A 22083-nucleotide genomic window follows, 5' to 3' on the forward strand; every position below is an offset into this window, starting at 1 on the left:
TGCAACCACGTCTCGATCCCTGAATCAACAGATGGGGACGTTTGCAAGACAACAACCATCTGCACGAACAGTTCGACGACGTTTGCAGCAGCATGGACTATCAGCTCGGAGGCTGCGGTTATCCTTGACGCTGCATCACAGACAGGAGCGCCTGCAATGGTGTACTCAACGACGAACCTGGGTGTACGAATAGCAAAACGTCATTTTTTCAGATGAATCCAGGATCTATTTACAGCATAATGATGGTCGCATCCGTGTTTGGCGACATCGCGGTGAATGAACATTGCAAGCTTGTATTCGTCATTGTCATACTGGCGTATCACCCGGCATGATGGTATGGGGTGCCACTGGTTACACGTCTCGGTCACCTCTTGTTCGCATTGCGGCACTTTGAACGTGGCTCTACCCTTCATTCGATCCCTGCGAAACCCTACATTTCAGCAGGATAATGCACGACTGTATGTTACAGGTCCTGTATTGGCCTTTCTGGATATAGAAAATGTTCGACTGCTGCCCTGGCCAGCACATTCTCCAGATCTCTCACCAATTGAAAAAGTCTGGTCAATGGTGACCGAGCAACTGGCTCGTCACAATACGCCAGTCACTACTCTTGATGAACTGTGGTATCGTGTTGAAGCTGTATGGGCAGCTGTACACGGGATCCAAGCTCTGTTTGACTCAATGCCCAGGTGTATCAAGGCCGTTATTACGGCCAGAGGTGGTTTTTCTGGGTACTGATTTCTCAGAATCTATGCACCCAAATTGCATGAAAATGTAATTATATGTCAGTTCTAGTATAATATATTTGTCCAATGAATGCCCATTTATCATCTGCATTTTTTCTTGGTGTAGCAGTTTTAATGAGCTCAGATGTTAAGTCCCATAGTTCTTAGAGCCATTTGAACCATCAGAAAGCCGATGCTTTTAAAAAACAATACGATAAATTTTCAACAGGCATAAAGCCTTTGATTTTAAAAACACAATTACAAGCATACAAATTCAAACCATCGGCTGTGAGCCAAAAAAAAAAAAAAACACAAAAAAAACACACAATTAAATTTCAATAAGAAAGGCAGCATAGACAACGGCGGTCAGAAGTTTCCAGGGGGCTCGGTCTGCCCTTGAAATGTTAACGTTCGCTTAGGTGAGAGAAGAAGTCGGCCCAACTATACTCGATCCGCCGGCAACACAACCAAGAGACAGTCAGGGACCCACCGACAAGACGACTTGCTAACCAACGACCAGTATACGAGAATTCCAAAGCCAAAACGTTAGAGACATAGCCGCCCACAACCAAAAATACATTAAACTGTCAGAAACTACACGCCAGTTAGACAGCGACAACAGGTGAGGAAAGGACACTACCTGAATTTACGTCAGCGACCAGGGCAGGTAACTGGAACACCAACGGCCACAAGGGAGAAAATTCCGCTGGTGCACTTAAATTTCAAACCTACAGATTTGTTAATTCCACTACACGATGTCTAAATCTTCACCAACTCGAACACTCGCTGTTGCTCCCAGGAATACCACCAACAGCGAACCACCAATCAAGGGGACAACGTGAACAGACGTGGCTTCGGTAATCAAATCACCAGTCAACTTTCACTCAGTCGGTGAGCCACGAACCTCGTAGCACTCGGAACAGCCCGCACACGCTCCGACACAGCATAGAGATCGCCAGCGGGCCGGCCGACTGCTCCGCGCGGAGACTTGCTTGCTCCAACAGACCGATTCACTGCCAGTACGCCGACAACATTTAAAACAAGTTGTCAGTGGAAATGACACCAACTACACACACAGTTTGACAAACACATGCACGAAGACTTGAATGACACTCAGCAGTGGCTGTGCAATCACGAAAACTAATCAGGAGTGTGGTATCGACAGCAACGATGCCACGGAATAGTTTCTCAACACGGACGACAGCGCCCTCTAGCCGGTGCTGTCGAGGTCTACGAGCTCCGAGACTGCTTCAGCCCAATTCATCAGGTGCAGCCAGTCAGGACACTCGCTTGAGCTTCGCACCTCATTCCAAGTTATGTATTCTTATTGTTTGAGTAAAGGGGATGTAAATTCATACAGCAGTACCGACGTGTTTCACCTTTTCATGTTCCTTACCCACGCGCCGCCTCCCAGGCGGGATACAAAAAGGAGTCGGTACACACACACAGCCAACCCATAAGCGATGGGCCAGCCAATTCACGTCGTCCAGTAGGACCACCGACCGACGATCCACGAAGACCGTCCCCGGCTCAAGTGATGCGTGGCGGCAACGGTCGGGCGAGCCATGGACATCCAGGCCTCAGTGCTGCTCCAACGCGACTGAACTAGTGCCGCGATCCAACTGCACGACTGGCAGGTCCGAACTGCCCTCCTGGCACGTTCCAACTCACCATCGGCAGACGACAACCGGGGAAGTAAGAGCAGTCAGCGTGAGGGCTATATTGATAGGCGTTGCTGCTGCCGCTGACGGGCAGACAAAGCAGGAACTCAGTGACAACAGAAATTGAAACTAACATAACGAGGTGGCAACACCAAAAAAACAGGATGTAAAATAAGAGATGGCACGAGCGCGAGCCATGCACGTTTCAAACATGTTGTCTGACTCATTCATACAGTTTCAGTTAACGTTATTACCATCATTTAATTCTCTACAACTTCTGTTGAAAACTTTGTGCAATTGTCTGGAATTTAAAAAACAAATTGGGCCAATTAGTTAATAAATTAATTTTAACAAATTACTTCTTTGCTTCTCAGGATGTTCTGGAAAACCGCTGCAGGTACACGTCTGGGACATATTTTATTAGATTCACCAGATCAATAATAACAAAATAAATAGAAGTCGTGCTTTACTTCAACCTCGTACAGTTTTGCGATGGCTTCATACTAGCGAAGTTACTAAATTTCAAGTAAAATCTTTTATTAGCCGTAACTTCGTAACTATGTTTGTACGACCTTTTTTTTTTGGTTTTACTTGTAGAATAACATATTAAAATATTTGCATATCGCCGGCCGAAGTGGCCGTGCGGTTCTGGGCGCTGCAGTCTGGAACCGCGAGACCGCTACGGTCGCAGGTTCGAATCCTGCCCCGGGCATGGATGTCTGTGTGATGTCCTTAGTGTAGTTAGGTTTAACTAGTTCTAAGTTCTAGGGGACTAATGACCTCAGAAGTTGAGTCCCATAGTGCTCAGAGCCGCTTTATTTGCATATCTTCGCGAATCACCCTGTATAGCCTCGAGACATATGAAGCAAACAACCTTTCTCGGACGCTGCGCTTGCCGATTAAACACTCTAATACTGGACGGCAGCGGTCTGGAAGAGGAGATAAAAAAACTTGGGTTAAATATCTCAGCCAAGATACGAAGAAGGATTAGTTCGTGGCTTCCGTACGTTAAACTACAACTTAGGAAATGCATTATTCGATATTTCAGAAAGAAAGGATGTCGGCGGAATCGAACGACATGGTCCGTGAAACCGCCTCGAGCTGATATTTAAAGGATCTGCATGTTCTGTTTCAACTATTTCAAGTAATGTAACATCCATTTGGTATCGAGTCATATTGACAGTGCGATCTAAAGTACACTTGTCACTACACTAAGCACTTACGTATGTGTGCACTTCCTAAGATATTCATTGCAGTGCCCTCATTCAGTAATTTAATTTTTTTAAAATTTTTGCATGTTTGGAGCTGCGTGAATGAGCTTTATGCTAGTGAGATGGGGTCTGGTAAAGATATTACAAATGAAGTTGAAAGTTTACTAGGTCGATAGTCTGCAGCTTGGTAAAAGAAACCAAAGACGTGGGCGGTGAGGTTCCATCAGCCGCAGTTGGACAACCTGGTTAGGTGGACATCTCCTCCTCTGTCTTGGAAGTGGAAGGAACTGAGGGTTAGAGAAACTACGGACCGAGGACTGCTGGAGAGGAGGCACTGGTGGTTAGACGGAGCAGGTGTACTCTGTTTAGTACTATGAAATGATAAGCCATCTACAACATGGCAAGCTTGTGGAATATTTAAGTTGCAATACTAATAAAACATTTCTTTCTGCAGGTAATGGTTCAAATGTCTCTGAGCACTATGGGACTTAACTTCTGAGGTCATCAGTCCCCTAGAACTTAGAACTACTTAAATCTAACTAACCTAAGGACATCACACACATCCATGCCTGAAGCAGGATTCGAACCTGCGACCGTAGCGGTCGCACTGTTCAAAACTGTAGCGCCTAGAAGCGCTCGGCCACTCCGGCCTGCTCTGCAGGTAATATCTTGTGTTAATTGCAGGATGGACATTTTAATATGATGGGGTGTTACTCCAGTAGTTACGACCGGAGCGATACTTAGGTCCTTTGCTCATGTCATGATCCACTTCTTTCTTCAGGTTTCAGAAATTAGTTTCAGGACATGATGTTAGAGATAATTGAAATATTTAAGTGCGTTTGTTGATTTTAAGCGTTTTACCAAACGTGTTTCAGCACCTCTGTGCCATCATAAGTGAGTTCTTTGTTTACAGAAAAACGTGATTTTACATTATGCGGTTTTGCCGGCCCAGCTCTATAGTGTTCTGCATTGATAGCTTGTCTTGTTTTGTTGTGATTGATCCTGCAAAACCATATAACGTAAAATCACTTCTTTCAATAAACAAAAACCCACTGATGACGGCACAGAGGTGCTGAAACATGTTTGGGTAAAAAGAAAAAGCAGTGTGTTTGCAAAAAGGCGGAATCCATATCCCATAATTAAACCGAAAATGCGGAAAGAAAGATGCAGATCCAGAAGATGAATATCCAGTTATGTTGTTTGTATGTGGAAAATATCCGTTATTTTTGAACAGCATGCTCTCAGCCGTTACTTTCTTAATCAGGGGAGAACGAGTAGCTTACATGATTACTCAGCACGTCTATCCAACACCAAAATTTTTTAAGTGTGCAAACGTGACCCGATGAGCGAGATGTGACGTACCTCGAAGACTCTGGTGCCTCGCAAACGCTTGAGCGACTGCTGGGCCTCCTTGTTGCGCCCCCTGAGCAGCAGGTAGGTGGGGGACTCCGGCATCCAAGAGAGGGTGGCCACCAGCAGCAGGGGGAACGCCAGCAGGATGCCGGCCAGAGTGCGGAAGTGCACGTACGGCGCCACGCAGAACACCACCAGCGTGCCCAGGTTCTGCATCACCTGCACAAAATCACAGACAAATAACATGAAAAGACCACACCCCAGAATCCATTCCGTCGAGACAACGCTGCAGAATGAGTCTGCATCTTTTTCAGTTTGGAGTCCTCTTCGACAAAGAATCAAATTAAGCTTTCGTTTGTGAAAAACGGAAATGATTAAAATGACAGTCAGTAGCTCTGAAGATGGATTGTAAGCTGAATTCTAGCAATCTTGAAGTGCGATCCTGAACCGGAAATATTTCAGCCACGAGAAATCATGAACTGTAAGTACGAAGACCATTTCATAAATGATGCAAGTAATCTTTCATTTATTTTAATATTCATTTCCCGACATTACCTCTTTACAGTTCTTCAGTGTAATCTTTCTGCTTCACAATGACCACCTCCCAAAGTTGGGTAAGTTTCACAGTTCCACGGAACAAGCCACCTACATCTATATATATAGCGATACTCTGTAAATCAACGTGAAGTACGTGACACTTCAAACTGTACCACTTATTAGTGCTTTCTCGCGTTCTATTGGCTTAAACGCCTCTGATCTTCACTTCGGGATTTTTATGGGAGTAATATCTTGCGGGATGTAGTATATTTCTAGATTCCCCACTAAACAGTTCGTGTTTTTTGAAATATATGGACTTTGTTACTACCCTCAAAGAACCAAAGCAATATCTCCAGTAGTTGATCTGTAATGTGTACCTACTCAAGACAGGAGTTTCTTTTTAAGTAAGTGTAGCGCTGCCATTTTCTCTATATAAGTCCCTACACCTTTGTTTATAACCATGCCAATAATTATTAATAGCTGTGTAAAAGTTCAGAACTATATCATTTTAAATGTGGTCGCAGAAAAATTTTGAATAAAATTTCGTTTACAAATTTTCGTTTACAAATTATAGTTTACATCCCCCTTGTAAGATATATTTGAAAACCACATTTTTTGGAGCTTTCAGTTTTGAATGACGGAAATCTTAAAAAAAATTATCGTTATAAATACAGTGCTATGTGTCAATAAAGGGTAGGGGCTTCAAGCCTTTATAAAAAGTTGTGCCATGACGGCCTAATTCAACCTAGAAAATTTCAAACCATTACTCCTTTCAGAGCCTCAGAAAAGTATATCTAAGTTCTCGAAAACTGGAAGGTGAGAAAATGGCATTTGAAAAACACACCGAGGTCTACGATTCCTTTGGGGTGTAAAGAATTGAAGCTTCTAAGTCAATGCAACCAAAAGATAAGGCCATTCGTAACACTTTCTTTGATACTCAAAAATTCCGTCGTCCTAACCTAAAGCGTACCTCACGTTGACCTATATTCATGAAATTTGGTGAGAAGAAAGGTTTCACAGTACAAGTAAAGGAAAAAATTCGAAAATTATATGTTTAATAACATCACACGAAGAAAAGTCATTTGTTATCCGACTGTCTCTCTGATTGTCCGCCTGTTAAAATGCCTTTTCCTCACGAACAGCAGACGTATCAAAGTGAAATTTATGTCAAATGCTATGGTCTCTTGGCGGCGTAAAGAAGTTAAGGTTCCAAGTAAATGCAATCAAAATATACTACCTTTTATGTCACATATCTTGATATTCGCAGACTCACTCATTTAAACGTTATGACATTTAGTAAGAAGCAAGATTTCAAGGTGAAAATAAAGGGTGAAAATCAGAAAATTGTTAATTTTTAATTATATCGCACGAAAAAAATTGTCATTTGTTGTTCGACTTCAAACTTAAAATTAAAACATTCTCGAAAGTCTTGGGATTCCCGTAACCGTTATCTTGCTAGTATCACTGTCGGTAACAGGCAAAAATTGTCAAGATTCTGGACTCTCGGGATGGATGAACCGCCTATATATGAAATACGTAATTAAGTTTTACAGAACCCGTAGAGAGCGAGTTCTAATATCACCTGGCTATTTTTTTCTTTTTAATTTCCCTTCATATGTGGGCATAAGATGTATCTTGGCGAGGGGATGATGATCTGACCGTGGCTTCCAAGGGACAAGAAAAGTCCAAGACTATCACCTAATGGAAGATGCAGTGATGACCTCAGAAAAGTGAGGTAGCAACGTTGTTGCGCATAGTTGAAACTCCATAGCGCTGTGACAAGTCTGGATGAGTCCTTTACTCAACAGTGGATATTAAATGATTAATGATTATTGTTGTGAAATTTTAATTCAATTTTTTACTAAAATAGTGTACTTTCTGAATCAATTATCCGTAAACTGCGTTGTCTTGTGTGTATCACTTCATCTCACAGCATCCTGTAAAGTGAAGTTTTATATCTCATTGGGTTTTCACTTATTTCAAAACTTGTGCCTTCCGCTCTGCGTTCCAGTGGGTGGAAATTTTGTAACATAAGGTAAATGATGTGTAGTAACTAACTTTTCAACGGCTGTAATAATTCTCTTGGTCTCGTTCAGCTGCGTATCAGTCTTTATTATGAGAGCACCATATCTTCATACAGGACAGAACAGTCCAGTATTGGAGTTCACAAGGAGGAACTTAATACAGCGTATGGTATTTGCTAATACTAATTCGTTATCGCCACTGTTTCCTGAAGAGAACTTTGTTATCCACCAATTCAGGTGTCGTCTTATTTTAACTCTACACATTTTGAGAAAAAATATGGCGTGACATTCAATCCATTAACAAAATTTAATTATTGGGAGAAACAGTGGAAAGACATCCAAGCTGTCACAAGAAACTACCGTATTCGCATTACAATTCCTTAGACATTAGCTAACAAACTACGTCCTCTATACTTATATTTATTTTCACATAATCCTATGGTAGTCATCGAAGGATTTAGTGTATGGAAAGCAATGAAATATCTCTATAACGTTAGGTTTGTGAATGACAGATAGTGATCTTCATCCTTTAATTGATCTGCGCACAGTAATTTAGAGTAAAAGATTGAAAACTATTCAGAAGATAACAGAGCGACGCAGATTATTGGCGACAACCATGAATTGCGAAAAAGGGATCTAGAAGATCAGATATTACGCAGATAAACGTACAGTTAGCGAGATAGCAGCTGATTATGCTGAGCTGCGTGAGAGCTAGTACTGATATTTATCTTAAATAACGCTGTCAAATATCCAATTAGCTCATCAGAGATAGTCCAACAACGGTAACTGATATGGGAACTATAATCTTCCGTCAGGAGCCACCTGTAACGTCCCTCTTAATGGGACAAGAATTTGCATTTGCTATGGCCAGTCTTTGTGTGCTTCAGCAGACTACATCTGGTTTAAGGATGCCATAACATTGATTTCAACTGCTAACTGATAGAAGTGGACATCTCTATTACTTCATACACATTTCAGAATATGTAAACGAAGATTTTGGCAAAGATAATTCCCAAACGAGGATCAATAGTGCTGTTAACTTAATTATCTAACTTGATACATGTACATCCGCAGATTTCTTAGCGTAATGGTGTACTACTTATGACATTAGACAGCTCTTTCAAGAACATACAACACAATACAGTGTTACAATTGAGAGTCGGTAGAGTGTTAATATTACACTGGAGGTACGTTAATGAATATAATGACATTTTACACTTTTATTGCCAAATTTGCAAAAATTTCAAGGCGAAAAGTGAATTTATCCCTGTATGCGTCTTTCCTAAATTTTTTGAATGCTGCTGAAGAAAAGTCGTTGCTCCGTTTGGAAAACAGCGTAATTTAAAATTGGTCCGTTTCCGTTTTATATGTCTTCCAAAAACTATCATGTACTCATTTTATCATCTTTGATAATATGCTGCCCATGTCAGTGGAGATACTAAATTAATTGACGGAAAGAATACATGTAAGAATGTAGCAAATAGAGCAGGTGAAGGGGAATACAGGCGTGTAAAGATGAGACTGAAAGAACGTGTTAAATGTCTAAGTAGAGGTCAAATACAAAGCTGTACAAGTATGCATAAGTAATAGGAAAATTAGAGACCTTTGGGAAAAAAGGAGTTGTATGAATGTCAAGAGTTCATATGGCAATGCTATACTAAGCAAAGAAGGGAAAGCTGAAAAGTGGAATAAATATACAGAAAATCGAGGTCAAGGCGGCGGCATGTTTCGGACCTTCCTCCTCACATTTTATCCTGTTTGCATAATGAATTTGCATACGAGATTCTCTTGCTTCATTTACTTTCCGAGTCGGTTCTTACTTGTCTTTCCATCTGTACTGCGGACTGAATTCATGAGTGGATAGCGTGTAGCATGTAGGTAACCCACCCCTCTGTACCTAATCTAACAACTCATTCCAGTATTAGTTTGTTCCTTAAAAGCATCTGGCTGGAGCGAAAACAGAAGGCAGTTTCGCACTTTCTGGAAGAGCTGCGGGTCACTCAGAAGGCAGCTCCTACGCTAGCAGACCGCACAGAGACTCAAGCGAGCCTTTCAGGCATTACCCTCCTGGCTCAGCTTTCGTGAACAATGAGCGGCGGAACGGAAGGCTCGTGGCCTCAATAGCAGAACGGGAAACCACTGGTAGAAGGGTTGAGAACGCGGTTGGTTAGTAAACTTCGGGTGCAGTCCTCAGATGCCCGCTTCCCGTTATCTTGCTGTGTGTGATCATCAGACACGTTTCTCGAGGAAAATATGCAGCCACTCGTGCGTTTGTAAATTTCCAGACGTTGTTTGCCCTTCCTGTTGGAACTCTGTGCGAAGCCCACCAGAATTTCCGACAAACAAGTCTGGGTATGGGGATGGGGTGATATTTTTCCGTTTCCATATACACGTATCTCATTGGCGGGTATATCTTTAACTTTATGGTGGGAGCTAGTGAACGAGCTTCCCGTTCTCTGATTGGAAGAGCTTTTAGGTCTTTTCTGGGATTGGCTAGAAAAGACTGTACCCGGTGCCGTCCCAGATCTGACGGCAGACTATGAAAACTGAGACTGGCATTTATAGTCTGATTCGAACTTGGTGACTCTGCTCTGGACTCCGCGCCCGTACGTTTTTTTCTTGACTTCTGACTTGTGTCTATTCTTTGTAGATTTTTCTTTGGGACTTAATCACATCCGCGACCGGTAATTGGGAGCATGATCAGATGCGTGAGTCTCAATCACATCACATCTACTCGCTACTACAACCGTTAGCAGCGGCACCTCGACTTCTCCGCAGCGACCTCTAAAGCAGTCACCGTAAGACCGCATTTGCAATGCGCACTCGCGACTTCAGAAACCGTGTCAGTGACAGCAGCTAATTCCTGGTTTCTGTTTTTAGTTTTCATAATTTCATCTAAGCACTTCACGCACTAGTATCCATATTTTTTTGCAATCTAATTCTTGCTTTAAAAGGGATTTTGTTTATATCCACTCATAGTTTTGGTTTGTTATGTTAGCTCATTGGAGGCCACCCATCTGGAGATGTTTCTTTCTTATTATTCCTTTATTCATCGATACCTTGTTTGCTCTGTTCGGGTTCATACACCTTCTTATGGAATTATATACACTCCTGGAAATGGAAAAAGAACACATTGACACCGGTGTGTCAGACCCACCATACTTGCTCCGGACACTGCGAGAGGGCTGTACAAGCAATGATCACACGCACGGCACAGCGGACACACCAGGAACCGCGGTGTTGGCCGTCGAATGGCGCTAGCTGCGCAGCATTTGTGCACCGCCGCCGTCAGTGTCAGCGAGTTTGCCGTGGCATACGGAGCTCCATCGCAGTCTTTAACACTGGTAGCATGCCGCGACAGCGTGGACGTGAACCGTAGGTGCAGTTGACGGACTTTGAGCGAGGGCGTATAGTGGGCATGCGGGAGGCCGGGTGGACGTACCGCCGAATTGCTCAACACGTGGGGCGTGAGGTCTCCACAGTACATCGATGTTGTCGCCAGTGGTTGGCGGAAGGTGCACGTGCCCGTCGACCTGGGACCGGACCGCAGCGACGCACGGATGCACGCCAAGACCGTAGGATCCTACGCAGTGCCGTAGGGGACCGCACCGCCACTTCCCAGCAAATTAGGGACACTGTTGCTCCTGGGGTATCGGCGAGGACCATTCGCAACCGTCTCCTTGAAGCTGGGCTACGGTCCCGCACACCGTTAGGCCGTCTTCCGCTCACGCCCCAACATCGTGCAGGCCGCCTCCAGTGGTGTCGCGACAGGCGTGAATGGAGGGACGAATGGAGACGTGTCGTCTTCAGCGATGAGAGTCGCTTCTGCCTTGGTGCCAATGATGGTCGTATGCGTGTTTGGCGGCGTGCAGGTGAGCGCCACAATCAGGACTGCATACGACCGAGGCACACAGGGCCAACACCCGGCATCATGGTGTGGGGAGCGATCTCCTACACTGGCCGTACACCACTGGTGATCGTCGAGGGGACACTGAATAGTGCACGGTACATCCAAACCGTCATCGAACCCATCGTTCTACCATTCCTAGACCGGCAAGGGAACTTGCTGTTCCAACAGGACAATGCACGTCCGCATGTATCCCGTGCCACCCAACGTGCTCTAGAAGGTGTAAGTCAACTACCATGGCCAGCAAGATCTCCGGATCTGTCCCCCATTGAGCATGTTTGGGACTGGATGAAGCGTCGTCTCACGCGGTCTGCACGTCCAGCACGAACGCTGGTCCAACTGAGGCGCCAGGTGGAAATGGCATGGCAAGCCGTTCCACAGGACTACATCCAGCATCTCTACGATCGTCTCCATGGGAGAATAGCAGCCTGCATTGCTGCGAAAGGTGGATATACACTGTACTAGTGCCGACATTGTGCATGCTCTGTTGCCTGTGTCTATGTGCCTGTGGTTCTGTCAGTGTGATCATGTGATGTATCTGACCCCAGGAATGTGTCAATAAAGTTTCCCTTTCCTGGGACAATGAATTCACGGTGTTCTTATTTCAATTTCCAGGAGTGTAGATTTGCAGTCATGAATGAAAATGTAATTTGTATACTTTGTGAGTCTGGCCACCATCTCAGTCGCAATTGCCCAGCATCATGCTGGTGGCGACCCTAACAATCATTCATTTTCTTATCATTGTTCCATTTTAATTATGTAAATTTATTCTCAATTCTCAGACAATGGAAAATCCAGGATGGAATAATTACAATATTATGAAAAGTATAGATTACTACTATAATATGAAAAGTGTAGATTACAATGGAAGAGCAGTTGAACGGAATGGACAGTTTCTTGAAAGGAGGATATAAGATGAACATCAACAAAAGCAAAACGAGGATAATGGAATGTAGTTGAATTAAGTCGGGTGATGCTGAGGGAATTAGATTAGGAAATGAGACACTTAAAGTAGTGAAGGAGTTTTGCTATTTGGGGAGCAAAATATCTGATGATGGTCGAAGTAGAGAGGATATAAAATGTAGACTGGCAATGGCAAGGAAAGCGTTTCTGAAGAAGAGAAATTTGTTAACATCGAGTATAGATTTAAGTGTCAGGAAGTCGTTTCTGAAAGTATTTGTATGGAGTGTAGCCATGTGTGGAAGTGAAACATGGACGATAAATAGTTTAGACAAGAAGAGAATAGAAGCTTTCGAAATATTGTGCTACGGAAGAATGCTGAAGATTAGAAGAGTAGATCACATAACTAATGAGGAGGTATTGAATAGCATTGGGAGAAGAGGAGTTTGTGGCACAACTTGACAAGAAGAAGGGACCGGTTGGTAGGACATGTTCTGAGGCATCAAGGGATCACAAATTTAGCATTGGAGGGAAGCGTGGAGGGTAAAAATCGTAGAGGGACACAAAGAGATGAATACACTAAGCAGATTCAGAAGGATCTAGGCTGCATTAGGTACTGGGAGATGAAGAAGCTTGCACAGGATAGAGTAGCATGGAGAGCTGCATCAAACCAGTCTCAGGACTGAAGACCACAACAACAACAACAACAACATAGATTACTACTCACCATATACAGGAAATGTTGAGTCGCAGACAAGCACAACAGATGGGCTACCAAATACATAAGATTTCAGCCAGAAGGCCTTCTGATATAGACAACATACACACACATACATTCACGCAAACGCAGCTCACACAAGTATGATGACTGTCTCTGGTTGCCGGGGCCAGACTGAGCTGCGTTTGCGCGGATGTGTGTGAGAATGTTCTCTATTTCAGAAGAAGGCCTTCCGGGCGAAAGCTTACGTGCTTAGTAGTCCTCCTCCTGTGCTTGTCTGCGATTCAACACCTTCGCTATACGGTGACTAGCAATCTATCGTTTTCATAATATAGTTTTATAACCTCGATATTTATGAGTCGTGAGTAATTTTGAACACTGTCTGAAAAAAATATTATTTTACCGGATTAGACTCTAACATACAGCAAACATTAAATTATTAAATTGAAATTCTTTGGTCGTCCAGCGACAAGCAACCGGCGGGGCCCCTGTCGTGTTCAGGTACTCGTCAAATGACGTTTCCCGATGAGAGCTACAGTCGATTTTTCAAGTAGCCTATTACCTTCATGGGGTAGCCTATTATTCTGTATGATCTGGAGTGATAGATTCAGCATCAGTCTAATCTGCACACCCACAGAACACCTGACGAGCAAGATCGTGTTCGTAGTACACTCGGAGTCTGATTCAAAAGGCTCTGAGCACTATGGGACTTAACATCTGAGGTCATCAGTCCCCTAGAACTTAGAACTACTTAAACCTGACTAACCTAAGGACATCACGCACATCCATGCCCGAGACAGGATTCGAACCTGCGACCGTAGCGGTCGCGCGGTTCCAGAATGTATCGGAGTCTGGCAGAGGGAACCTAACTCCAGGACAATATTGGAGAAAGAGAAGACGAAGTAGCTGAAGATGAGGTGGCAGGTATGATGCTGCGAGAAGAATTTGTCAGTGCAGTCGAAAAAAGGTCTCTAGACTAGACGTCTTTCCTTGAGAACAAATGAGATTCTTGGTAGAATTAGCCACAACACTATTCTACCTGGTGTGACAGATGATGAGACTGGCGAGGTAACCTCAAACTTAACGAAGAATGTGACTTCACAAATTCCCAATGATGGAGACCTGACAGATGTGAATATTACCGAACTGTCAGTCTAATGGTTGCAAAGTACTGACACGAATTATTTATAGAAGAATGGAAAAACTGGTAGGAGCTGAACTTGGTGAACATCAGTCTGGATAAATGTAGGAACACGAAAGACAATACTGACAGTACGACGTTTCTTAGAAGTCAGGTTAAATAAACACAAACAGACGTTCATAGTATTATTAGATTTAGGAAAAACGTTTGTCAAGAGAGACTGGAATATACCGTTGGAAACTCTGAACGTAGCAGCAATAAAGAACAGGGAGCAAAAAGTTGTGGTGTAACGTATCATTTCGGTAAAATGTTGTTAGTTCAACGTCTACCTAACTGACGAATGATGATCGCGGTAGTTGAAACCATTTAATTTGGAGTCGAAAATGTTTTGGAGATTTCATCATTTTTTCGAAGTCTATGGCTTTGTCTCTGCGTGTAAACTGACACGGATGGACGCCGCGCGTCCTCAAGGTGGTACAGCGATTGCAATATTACCACGAGTTGTCATATCTGCTGACTATTTATATTCCGAACTTCGGTGTTTCGGGTTGGAGGAGTGGTGCGCTCCACCGAGAATAAAGCACGCCATGACCATGCTGCGGAATTTATCGGAAATAGACGATGAGAAGTTATCTGTTAAATCTTGTAGGCAGCTGTAGCGTATCTTTCTCCTTTTACCCTCCGTCTCTAAATCCCAGACAGAATTGTTATTTATTTTTAATTTTGCCACTGTTAGCAACATAATTGTTGTACTTAGGTTTTGTAACATGTCACCTGATTATATAAACGGGTACAAAAGAGACGATATATATACCTGACAGAAAAGGCCGTAGGTATTCATCAACCTAACCAAAGATCTCCAAAACGCTTTAAAACTTCACTCTGCGATAATAGTGTTATTTTGTTAAATGTTCTTTGTAAGTCGAAAAAATGTTTCTGTTTTCGCTGTTTGTTTTTTACACCTAGTCATTTCCAGGTACCATCTTTATTTACAAAATGTAACTTTGTATTTGTGATGTGTTACAACAGAGAAAGTAACCTGTGATCATTGGAGGTATTCTATCTTAGTTGTTTTATTTTCACGTTTTCATTTAATCTTTAGTCAAATACCTCCTCAAAAGCATGTTCTGAAATATTGTTTTGACTTTCGACTAGACAGTGCCACACGTTACCCCAAAGTCGTTTGTTAGACACTGGCATCGCATTCGGGAGGACGACGGTTCAATCCCGCGTCCGGCCATCCTGATTTAGGTTTTCCGTGATTTTCCTAAATCGCTCTAGGCAAATGCCGGGATGGTTCCTTTCAAAGGGCACGGCCGACTTCCTTCCCCATCCTTCCCTAATCCTATGAGACCTATGACCTCGCTGTCTGGTCTCCTTCCCCAAAACAACTCAACCCAACCCAAAGTCGTAACACAACGCACACGCACATTTGTCTTATTAACACATATAAATCCATCTGATAATGGAGGTTTAAACATTTGAAACGCGTTGTGGATGTAAATAAACCGTGACTGGTAACAGGAAACTTGTTGTTTCATTCGATAAAAGAAGCGTAATGGAATATAATAGAAGTCACTCAGATGACGTTGAGAAAATGATATTCGGAAATGAGACACAAAAAGTAGTAGATGACTTTTGCTGATTTGAAAGAGAATAACTAATGATGGGCGAAGTAGAAAGCAAATTAAGTGGTGAACGGGAATAGCAAGAAAAATATTTCTGAAAAAGAGAATGCTGTTAGTACCGAATGTAAATGCTAGTCTTTCCTTGTCTGGGGTGTACAGGACTGGATCGCGGACAATAAACGATTTCACACAAGAAGAGAATAGAAGCTTTTGATGCGTGGCGCTACAGAAGAATGCTGAAGATTAGATCGGTAGATCCAATTACTAATGAGGAGATACTGAACAGAACTGAGAAGAAAAGAATGTTATGTCATACGTTGACTAAAAGCAGGAATCAGCTGATGCACTGGATCTTGCGGCCTCAAAAAATCGTCGATTTGGTAATGGAGAGAAATGTGGTGGTTAAAAATTATCGAGGGAGACCAAGTGATAAATGCAGTTAACAAGTTCGAATAGATGTAAGTTGCAGTCACTGTGCAGAGATGAAGAAGCTTGCACTGAAGAGGCTAGCGTGCAAAGCTGCAGCAAACCAGTCTTCGGACTGAAGGTCACAACAGCAACGACAACACACCTAATTGCTTGTAATTAGAAATCTGCCCTTCCCGTGCACCTTTCAGTGCGTCTGCGCATGTTCCTCTAACCAGATTTTCCTATAGAAAATACTGTAAAAAAGCTTTTTTCCCACCTTTATGTCCAGTATTTTATTTACTTTGTATTTTATTTAGCTCCTTAATTTTCTCTTGCTTCGTAGCAATTCCTCTCGTACGTTTCCAGTTCATTTTTCTCCGCTTTAGCTGTTTCGCTATAGTACCGGGTGATTCGAAAAGAAAGAAGAGATTTTAATTGTTTATTACAAAAAAACTATAAAAGATCGAAACACATTGCGCGTGCCACTGGATAGAGTTTTGAAACAGCTGCGCTGTTGTTAGTAGCAACCTGGAAATTTCGCCACAAGAGAAATTTCTTTGTGTGTTAGAATTCGCACGAATTCAGTCCATTGTTCAACTGCAACGTTCTTTCCGCCGTCGATTCAGCAAGAAGCTGCTTCTGCACACGCTGGTTTATGAACAGACATATAAAATTCTTGTAAGTTGGTTGCATATGCAAAGACACCAGCACTGGTTGATCACGCACGTCTTGATGAAAATGTCGAGCGTTTACGAGGTGCGTTCACACGGAGCTCCCCGTAAGGCAGGCCAGGAACTTAAACTTACTCAAACAACGGTGCGGCAGTTACTGCAGCATTTGCGTCACGGAGACCATAGGAACGAATTTTACATTTCAGTTCTCCAGGGCCGGCCACTATGACCGAACGGTTCTAGGCGTTTCAGTCCAGAACCGCGCTGCTGCTACGGTCGCAGGTTCGAATCCTGCCTCGGGTTTGGATGTGTGTGATGTCCTTAGGTTAGTTAGGTTTACGTAGTACTAAGTCTAGGGGACTGATGACCTCAGATGTTACGTCCCATAGTGCTTAGAGCCATTTGAACAATTTTTGAGTTCTCCAGGAAATGGCTTTCCGAGCGACTTATCTTTTCGAACGAATAGACGTTTCATTTAGAGGGTAAAGTAAACAGCTTTATTGTATGAATTAGAGAGTCGTCCTCGAACGTGAAAGAATGAATAATCGTATGGCGTCAGTGGCCGGGAGTTCCCAGGCGGGAAGTTCGGCCGCCAAGTGCAAGTTGGGCGACTTGCGCGTCAACAATGCGGATGAAATGATGATGAGGGCAGCAGAACACCCAGTCCCTGAGTGGAGAAAATCTCCCATTCCAGCCGGGAATCAAACCCGGGCCGCCCTACGTGGCATTCCAACGCGCTGGCCATTCAGCTACACTACTGGCCATTAAAATTGCTACACCAAGAAGATATACGGATGATAAACGGGTATTAATTGGACAAATATATTATACTAGAACTGACATGTGATTACATTTTCACGGAATTTGTTTGCATAGATCCTGAGAAATCAGTACCCAGAACGTAATAACGGCCTTGATACGCCTGGGCATTGAGTCAAACAGAGCTAGGATGGCGTGTACAGTTACAGCTGCCCATGCAGCTTCAACACGATACCACAGTTCATCAAGAGTAGTGACTGGCTTATTGTGACGAGCCAGTTTCTCGGCCACTATTGACCAGACGTTTCCAATTGGTGAGAGATCTGGAGAATGTGCTGGGCAGGGCATCAGTCGAACATTTTCTGTATCCAGAAAGGCCCGTACAGGACCTGCAACATGCGGTCGTGCATTATCCTGCTGAAATGTAGGGTTTTCAGGGATCGAATGAAGGGTAGAGCCGCGGGTTGTAACACATCTGAAATGTAACGTCCACTGTTCAAAGTGCCGTCAATGCGAACAAGAGGTGACCGAAACGAGTAACCAATGGCACCCCATACCATCACGCCGGGTGATACGCCAGTATGGCGATGACGAATACACGCTTCCAATGTGCGTTCACCACGGTGTCGCCAAACAGGGTGCCACCATCATGATGCTGTAAACAGAACCTGGTCTCATCCGAAAAAATGACGTTTTGCCATTCGTGCACCCAGGTTCGTCGTTGAGTACACCTGTCTGTGATGCAGCGTCAAGGGCAACCGCAGCCATGGTTTCCGAGCTGACATTCCATGCTGCTGCAAACGTCGTCGTACTGTTCGTGCAGATGGTTGTGGGTTGCAAACGTCCCCATGTGTTGACTCAGGGATCGAGACGTGGCTGCACGATCCGTTACACCCAAGCGGATAAGATGCCTGTCATCTCAACTGGTAGTGATACGAGGTCGTTGGGATCCAGCTCTTTGCGTACCTCTTTATTATTTAACTAGCATTTCCGGAAAGTAGCGTAAAGTTTAAGTTGCTGTTTCAGAAACTTTGCACTGTTGTTTTTGTTTACACACAGTTGCGTATAGCCCAAATTTGTGGAACCATATTTTCGTGTTTATCCGTAATTTAACTGACTTATTCTTAATAAACTATTACGTTTATCATGAGTGAAAAGTGCTTGATTTGCCGTAGAATTGTTAGATCGGGGCTTTGGTGTGATGGGTGCTATAGTTTTTTCCTTGTGGGTGACTGTAGTGGCGTGGGAATAGGGGAAGTAAATGAGAGTCATCAGTGGTTTTGTAGGATTTGTAGTAGAGATAGGAAGATACTAGAAGAGGAGGGTAAAATTGGCGCCCTTCAGGCAGAGTTAGTCAAGGCCAGGAGAGATCTTGACAGGTTAAGGAGGGAGAAGGGTAAAGAGAGGTGGGAAGTGGCAACAGGCAACAAGAGGAACAGGCCTAGAACTTTGTCTGACAGCTTCGTGGTGAATGTGGAAAATAGACCTGTTGCTTCAATTAGAAGCTGGTGAGCCTCAAGCAGTTGCAGGTGGTGACAGGGCACAACAAACTTTCAGCAGCAAATTGAAAAGTAAGAATGTAGGGAAGTCAGCAAAGAGAAAGAAAGTGTTGTTAGGTAGTTACCATGGAAGAGGTGTTGGCCAACGTTTGCAGGATGAAGTAGAATACCAGGTCACCAATTTTTTTAAACCTAGTGCTGGTCTGGAGCAGGTGACAGAAGATTTAGGATCACTTTGCAAAGATTTCACTAAGGAAGACACCATGGTTATAGTGGGTGGGGCAGGTGACAGTATTGACAGAGATCCTGCGTACAGTATAGAGTGTGACCTGGCAAAGACTGCATCAGCATCGAAGCATACTAGTGTTGAGTTTGTATCTGTTCTTGGGCGCCATGACCCACCTCATTTGAACTCTTCTGTCAAGAGAGTTAATTTGGAGCTGGAACGGCTGCTTATGTCGGGTGCAGGGTCACACATTGGTGTGGTTCCTGTTGATTCTCTCAGTAGGTGGGATTATACTAGGCATGGCCTTCACCTCAACAGGAAGGGGAAGGGTAAATTGGCTGGGGAAATAGCAGGAGAGTTAAAGGGGGAAGGCACTGTCATGAGTGGTAAAATACCAGTGGTTATAGGGTTCAGAAGAGACCCTTTTTTTAGGGTAGGGAGGACAGAAGAAAGCAAATTTTAAGAGAAGTTAGAACTGAGACAAACCTTCAGTTTGAGAAACAAATCAAAAAACATAATTCCAGCTTATTACACCAGCATAAACAGCTATTGGTTAAGAATTTTCAACAGTCAGCAGATATTTTAACTCTACCCAGTTTTAACTCAGTTAATGTGAAATGTCAGCTATCTTTATTGCATCAAAATATTCGAGGACTGAGAAATAAAATTAATGAATTAACTATCTGCATAGATGAATTAAAGTCTTCAAACCCAGCTGACATAATCTGCCTCTCTGAACATCATGTGACCACTGGTATAGAACTTTTAAGTGTTACAGGGTTTAGGTTAGCATCTCACTTTTGTAGATCAGAAATGGAGAAAGGAGGAGTTGCCACATTCATCAGGAACTGTCATAAATTTAAGAACATAGACATTCATAAATTTTGCCTAGAAGAGCATATGGAAGCACGTGCAACAGAAGTAGAAATTCACAAAAGAATCCTTCATTATATTAAGTGTATATCGAGCAGCTGCAGGTAACTTTAATCTGTTTGTAAACCACCTTGAAGCTGTACTAGACCATTTAACATCCAGAAACAAAGTAATAGTGGTTGCTGGTGATTTCAATGTAGATTTCCTTGAAGACTCTCCCAATAAGAACTTATTTGAGTTATAACACTATCATTCAACTTAATTCCCACTGTAAAGTTCCCCACTAGGGTAGCCAATTGCTCACAAACAGCCATTGATAATATCTTTATATAAAAGTCCAATGAACAAAATTATATTACAAAAACAATAGTCAATGGCCTCTCAGACCATGACATGCAGTTCCTTCTGTTAAATGTTAATACTGAACAGGATATAAAATCTGTTAAATCTGAGCTCAAGAGGGTAATCAATAAGACAAAAATTGATTATTTTAGGACACTCCTCAGAGACATTCACTGGACTGATGTTTACAGTGCTCATGGCATGAATGAAAAATATAACACTTTTGCTAATAAAGTGCTTACCTTATTCGAACACTGTTTTCCCCCAAAACTTACCAAGGTTAGAGCAAAGTCTACAAAGAAGCCATGGATTACTCAAGGAATAGGGGTATCTTGTAAAACAAAAAGAAAACTGTATCTGTCAATCCGAAACAGTTCCAATGTTGATGCTATAGCACATTACAAGAAATATTACAAAATATTAAAGACCGTAATATGGACGTCAAAGCAAATATATTAACAGGAAAAGATAGTCATATCAGATAACAAAATAAAGACAATATGGGATATAGAGAAGGAGGAGACCGGTAGAACCAGACATGAAGAGGAACAAATAGCATTAAGAGTAAATGATACATTGGTGACAGATTTATATAGTATTGCAGAACTTTTTAACAAACATTTTATAACTATTACTGAAAAGATGGGGTTGTCATTATCGGTAGATGCTGCTATGGAATACCTCAGACCAGACATTTCAAGTAACTTCCATAATATGAATTTGACCCTCACTACCCCAACAGAAATAATATCCATCATAAAATCTTTAAAATCAAAAACATCTAGTGGGTATGATAAAATATCAACAAAGTTAATTAAGGAATGTGATTCTGAGTTAAGTAATACATTAAGCTATCTGTGTAACCAGCCGTTTATCGCTGGAACATTTTCTGAATGGTTGAAATATGCTGAAGTTAAGCCACTGTTTAAGAAGGGAGAGGAAGAAATAGCATCAAATTTCCGTCCAATTTCACTGTTGCCAGCATTCTCAAAAATTTTAGAAAAAGTAATGTACAGTCCGCTTTATAACCATATTATCTCAAATAACATACTGTCAAAGTCACAGTTTGTATTTCTAAACGGTTCTGATATTGAGAAGGCTATCTACACTTACAATGAAAATGTACTTAATTCGTTAGACAAAAAATTGCAGGCAACTGGTATATTTTGTGATCTGTCAAAGGCATTTGACTGTGTAAATCACAATATCCTTTTAAGTAAATTAGAATATTATAGTGTAACAGGAAATGCTGCAAAATGGTTCAAATCTCATATCTCTGGCAGGAAACAAAGGGTGTTATTAGGGAAGAGACATGTATCAAGCTATCAGGCATCATCCAGCTGGGAAATAATTACATGTGTGGTCCCACAAGGTTCCATTTTGGGGCCCGTACTTTTTCTTGTGTATATCAATGACCTTTCATCAGTAACATTACCAGATGCCAAGTTCGTTTTGTTTGCCGATGATACAAACATTGCAATAAATAGCAAAACAAGTATA

At 42.6% G+C, this 22083-nt stretch overlaps 1 protein-coding gene across 1 annotated transcript in view; it reads right to left on the reverse strand.

The window, feature by feature from the left end:
• The window catches only part of LOC126188014 (facilitated trehalose transporter Tret1-like), a 70404-nt gene that overhangs the window by 26402 nt on the left and 21919 nt on the right, over positions 1 to 22083 (reverse strand). The window contains exon 3 of the mRNA XM_049929431.1: positions 4960 to 5169. Coding sequence (XP_049785388.1) covers positions 4960 to 5169 — 210 coding nt within the window. The remainder of the gene's footprint in view (positions 1 to 4959; positions 5170 to 22083) is intronic.

This window comes from Schistocerca cancellata, chromosome 5 (genome assembly GCF_023864275.1).
Source record: "Schistocerca cancellata isolate TAMUIC-IGC-003103 chromosome 5, iqSchCanc2.1, whole genome shotgun sequence".
NCBI classification, from domain to species: Eukaryota; Metazoa; Arthropoda; class Insecta; order Orthoptera; family Acrididae; genus Schistocerca; species Schistocerca cancellata.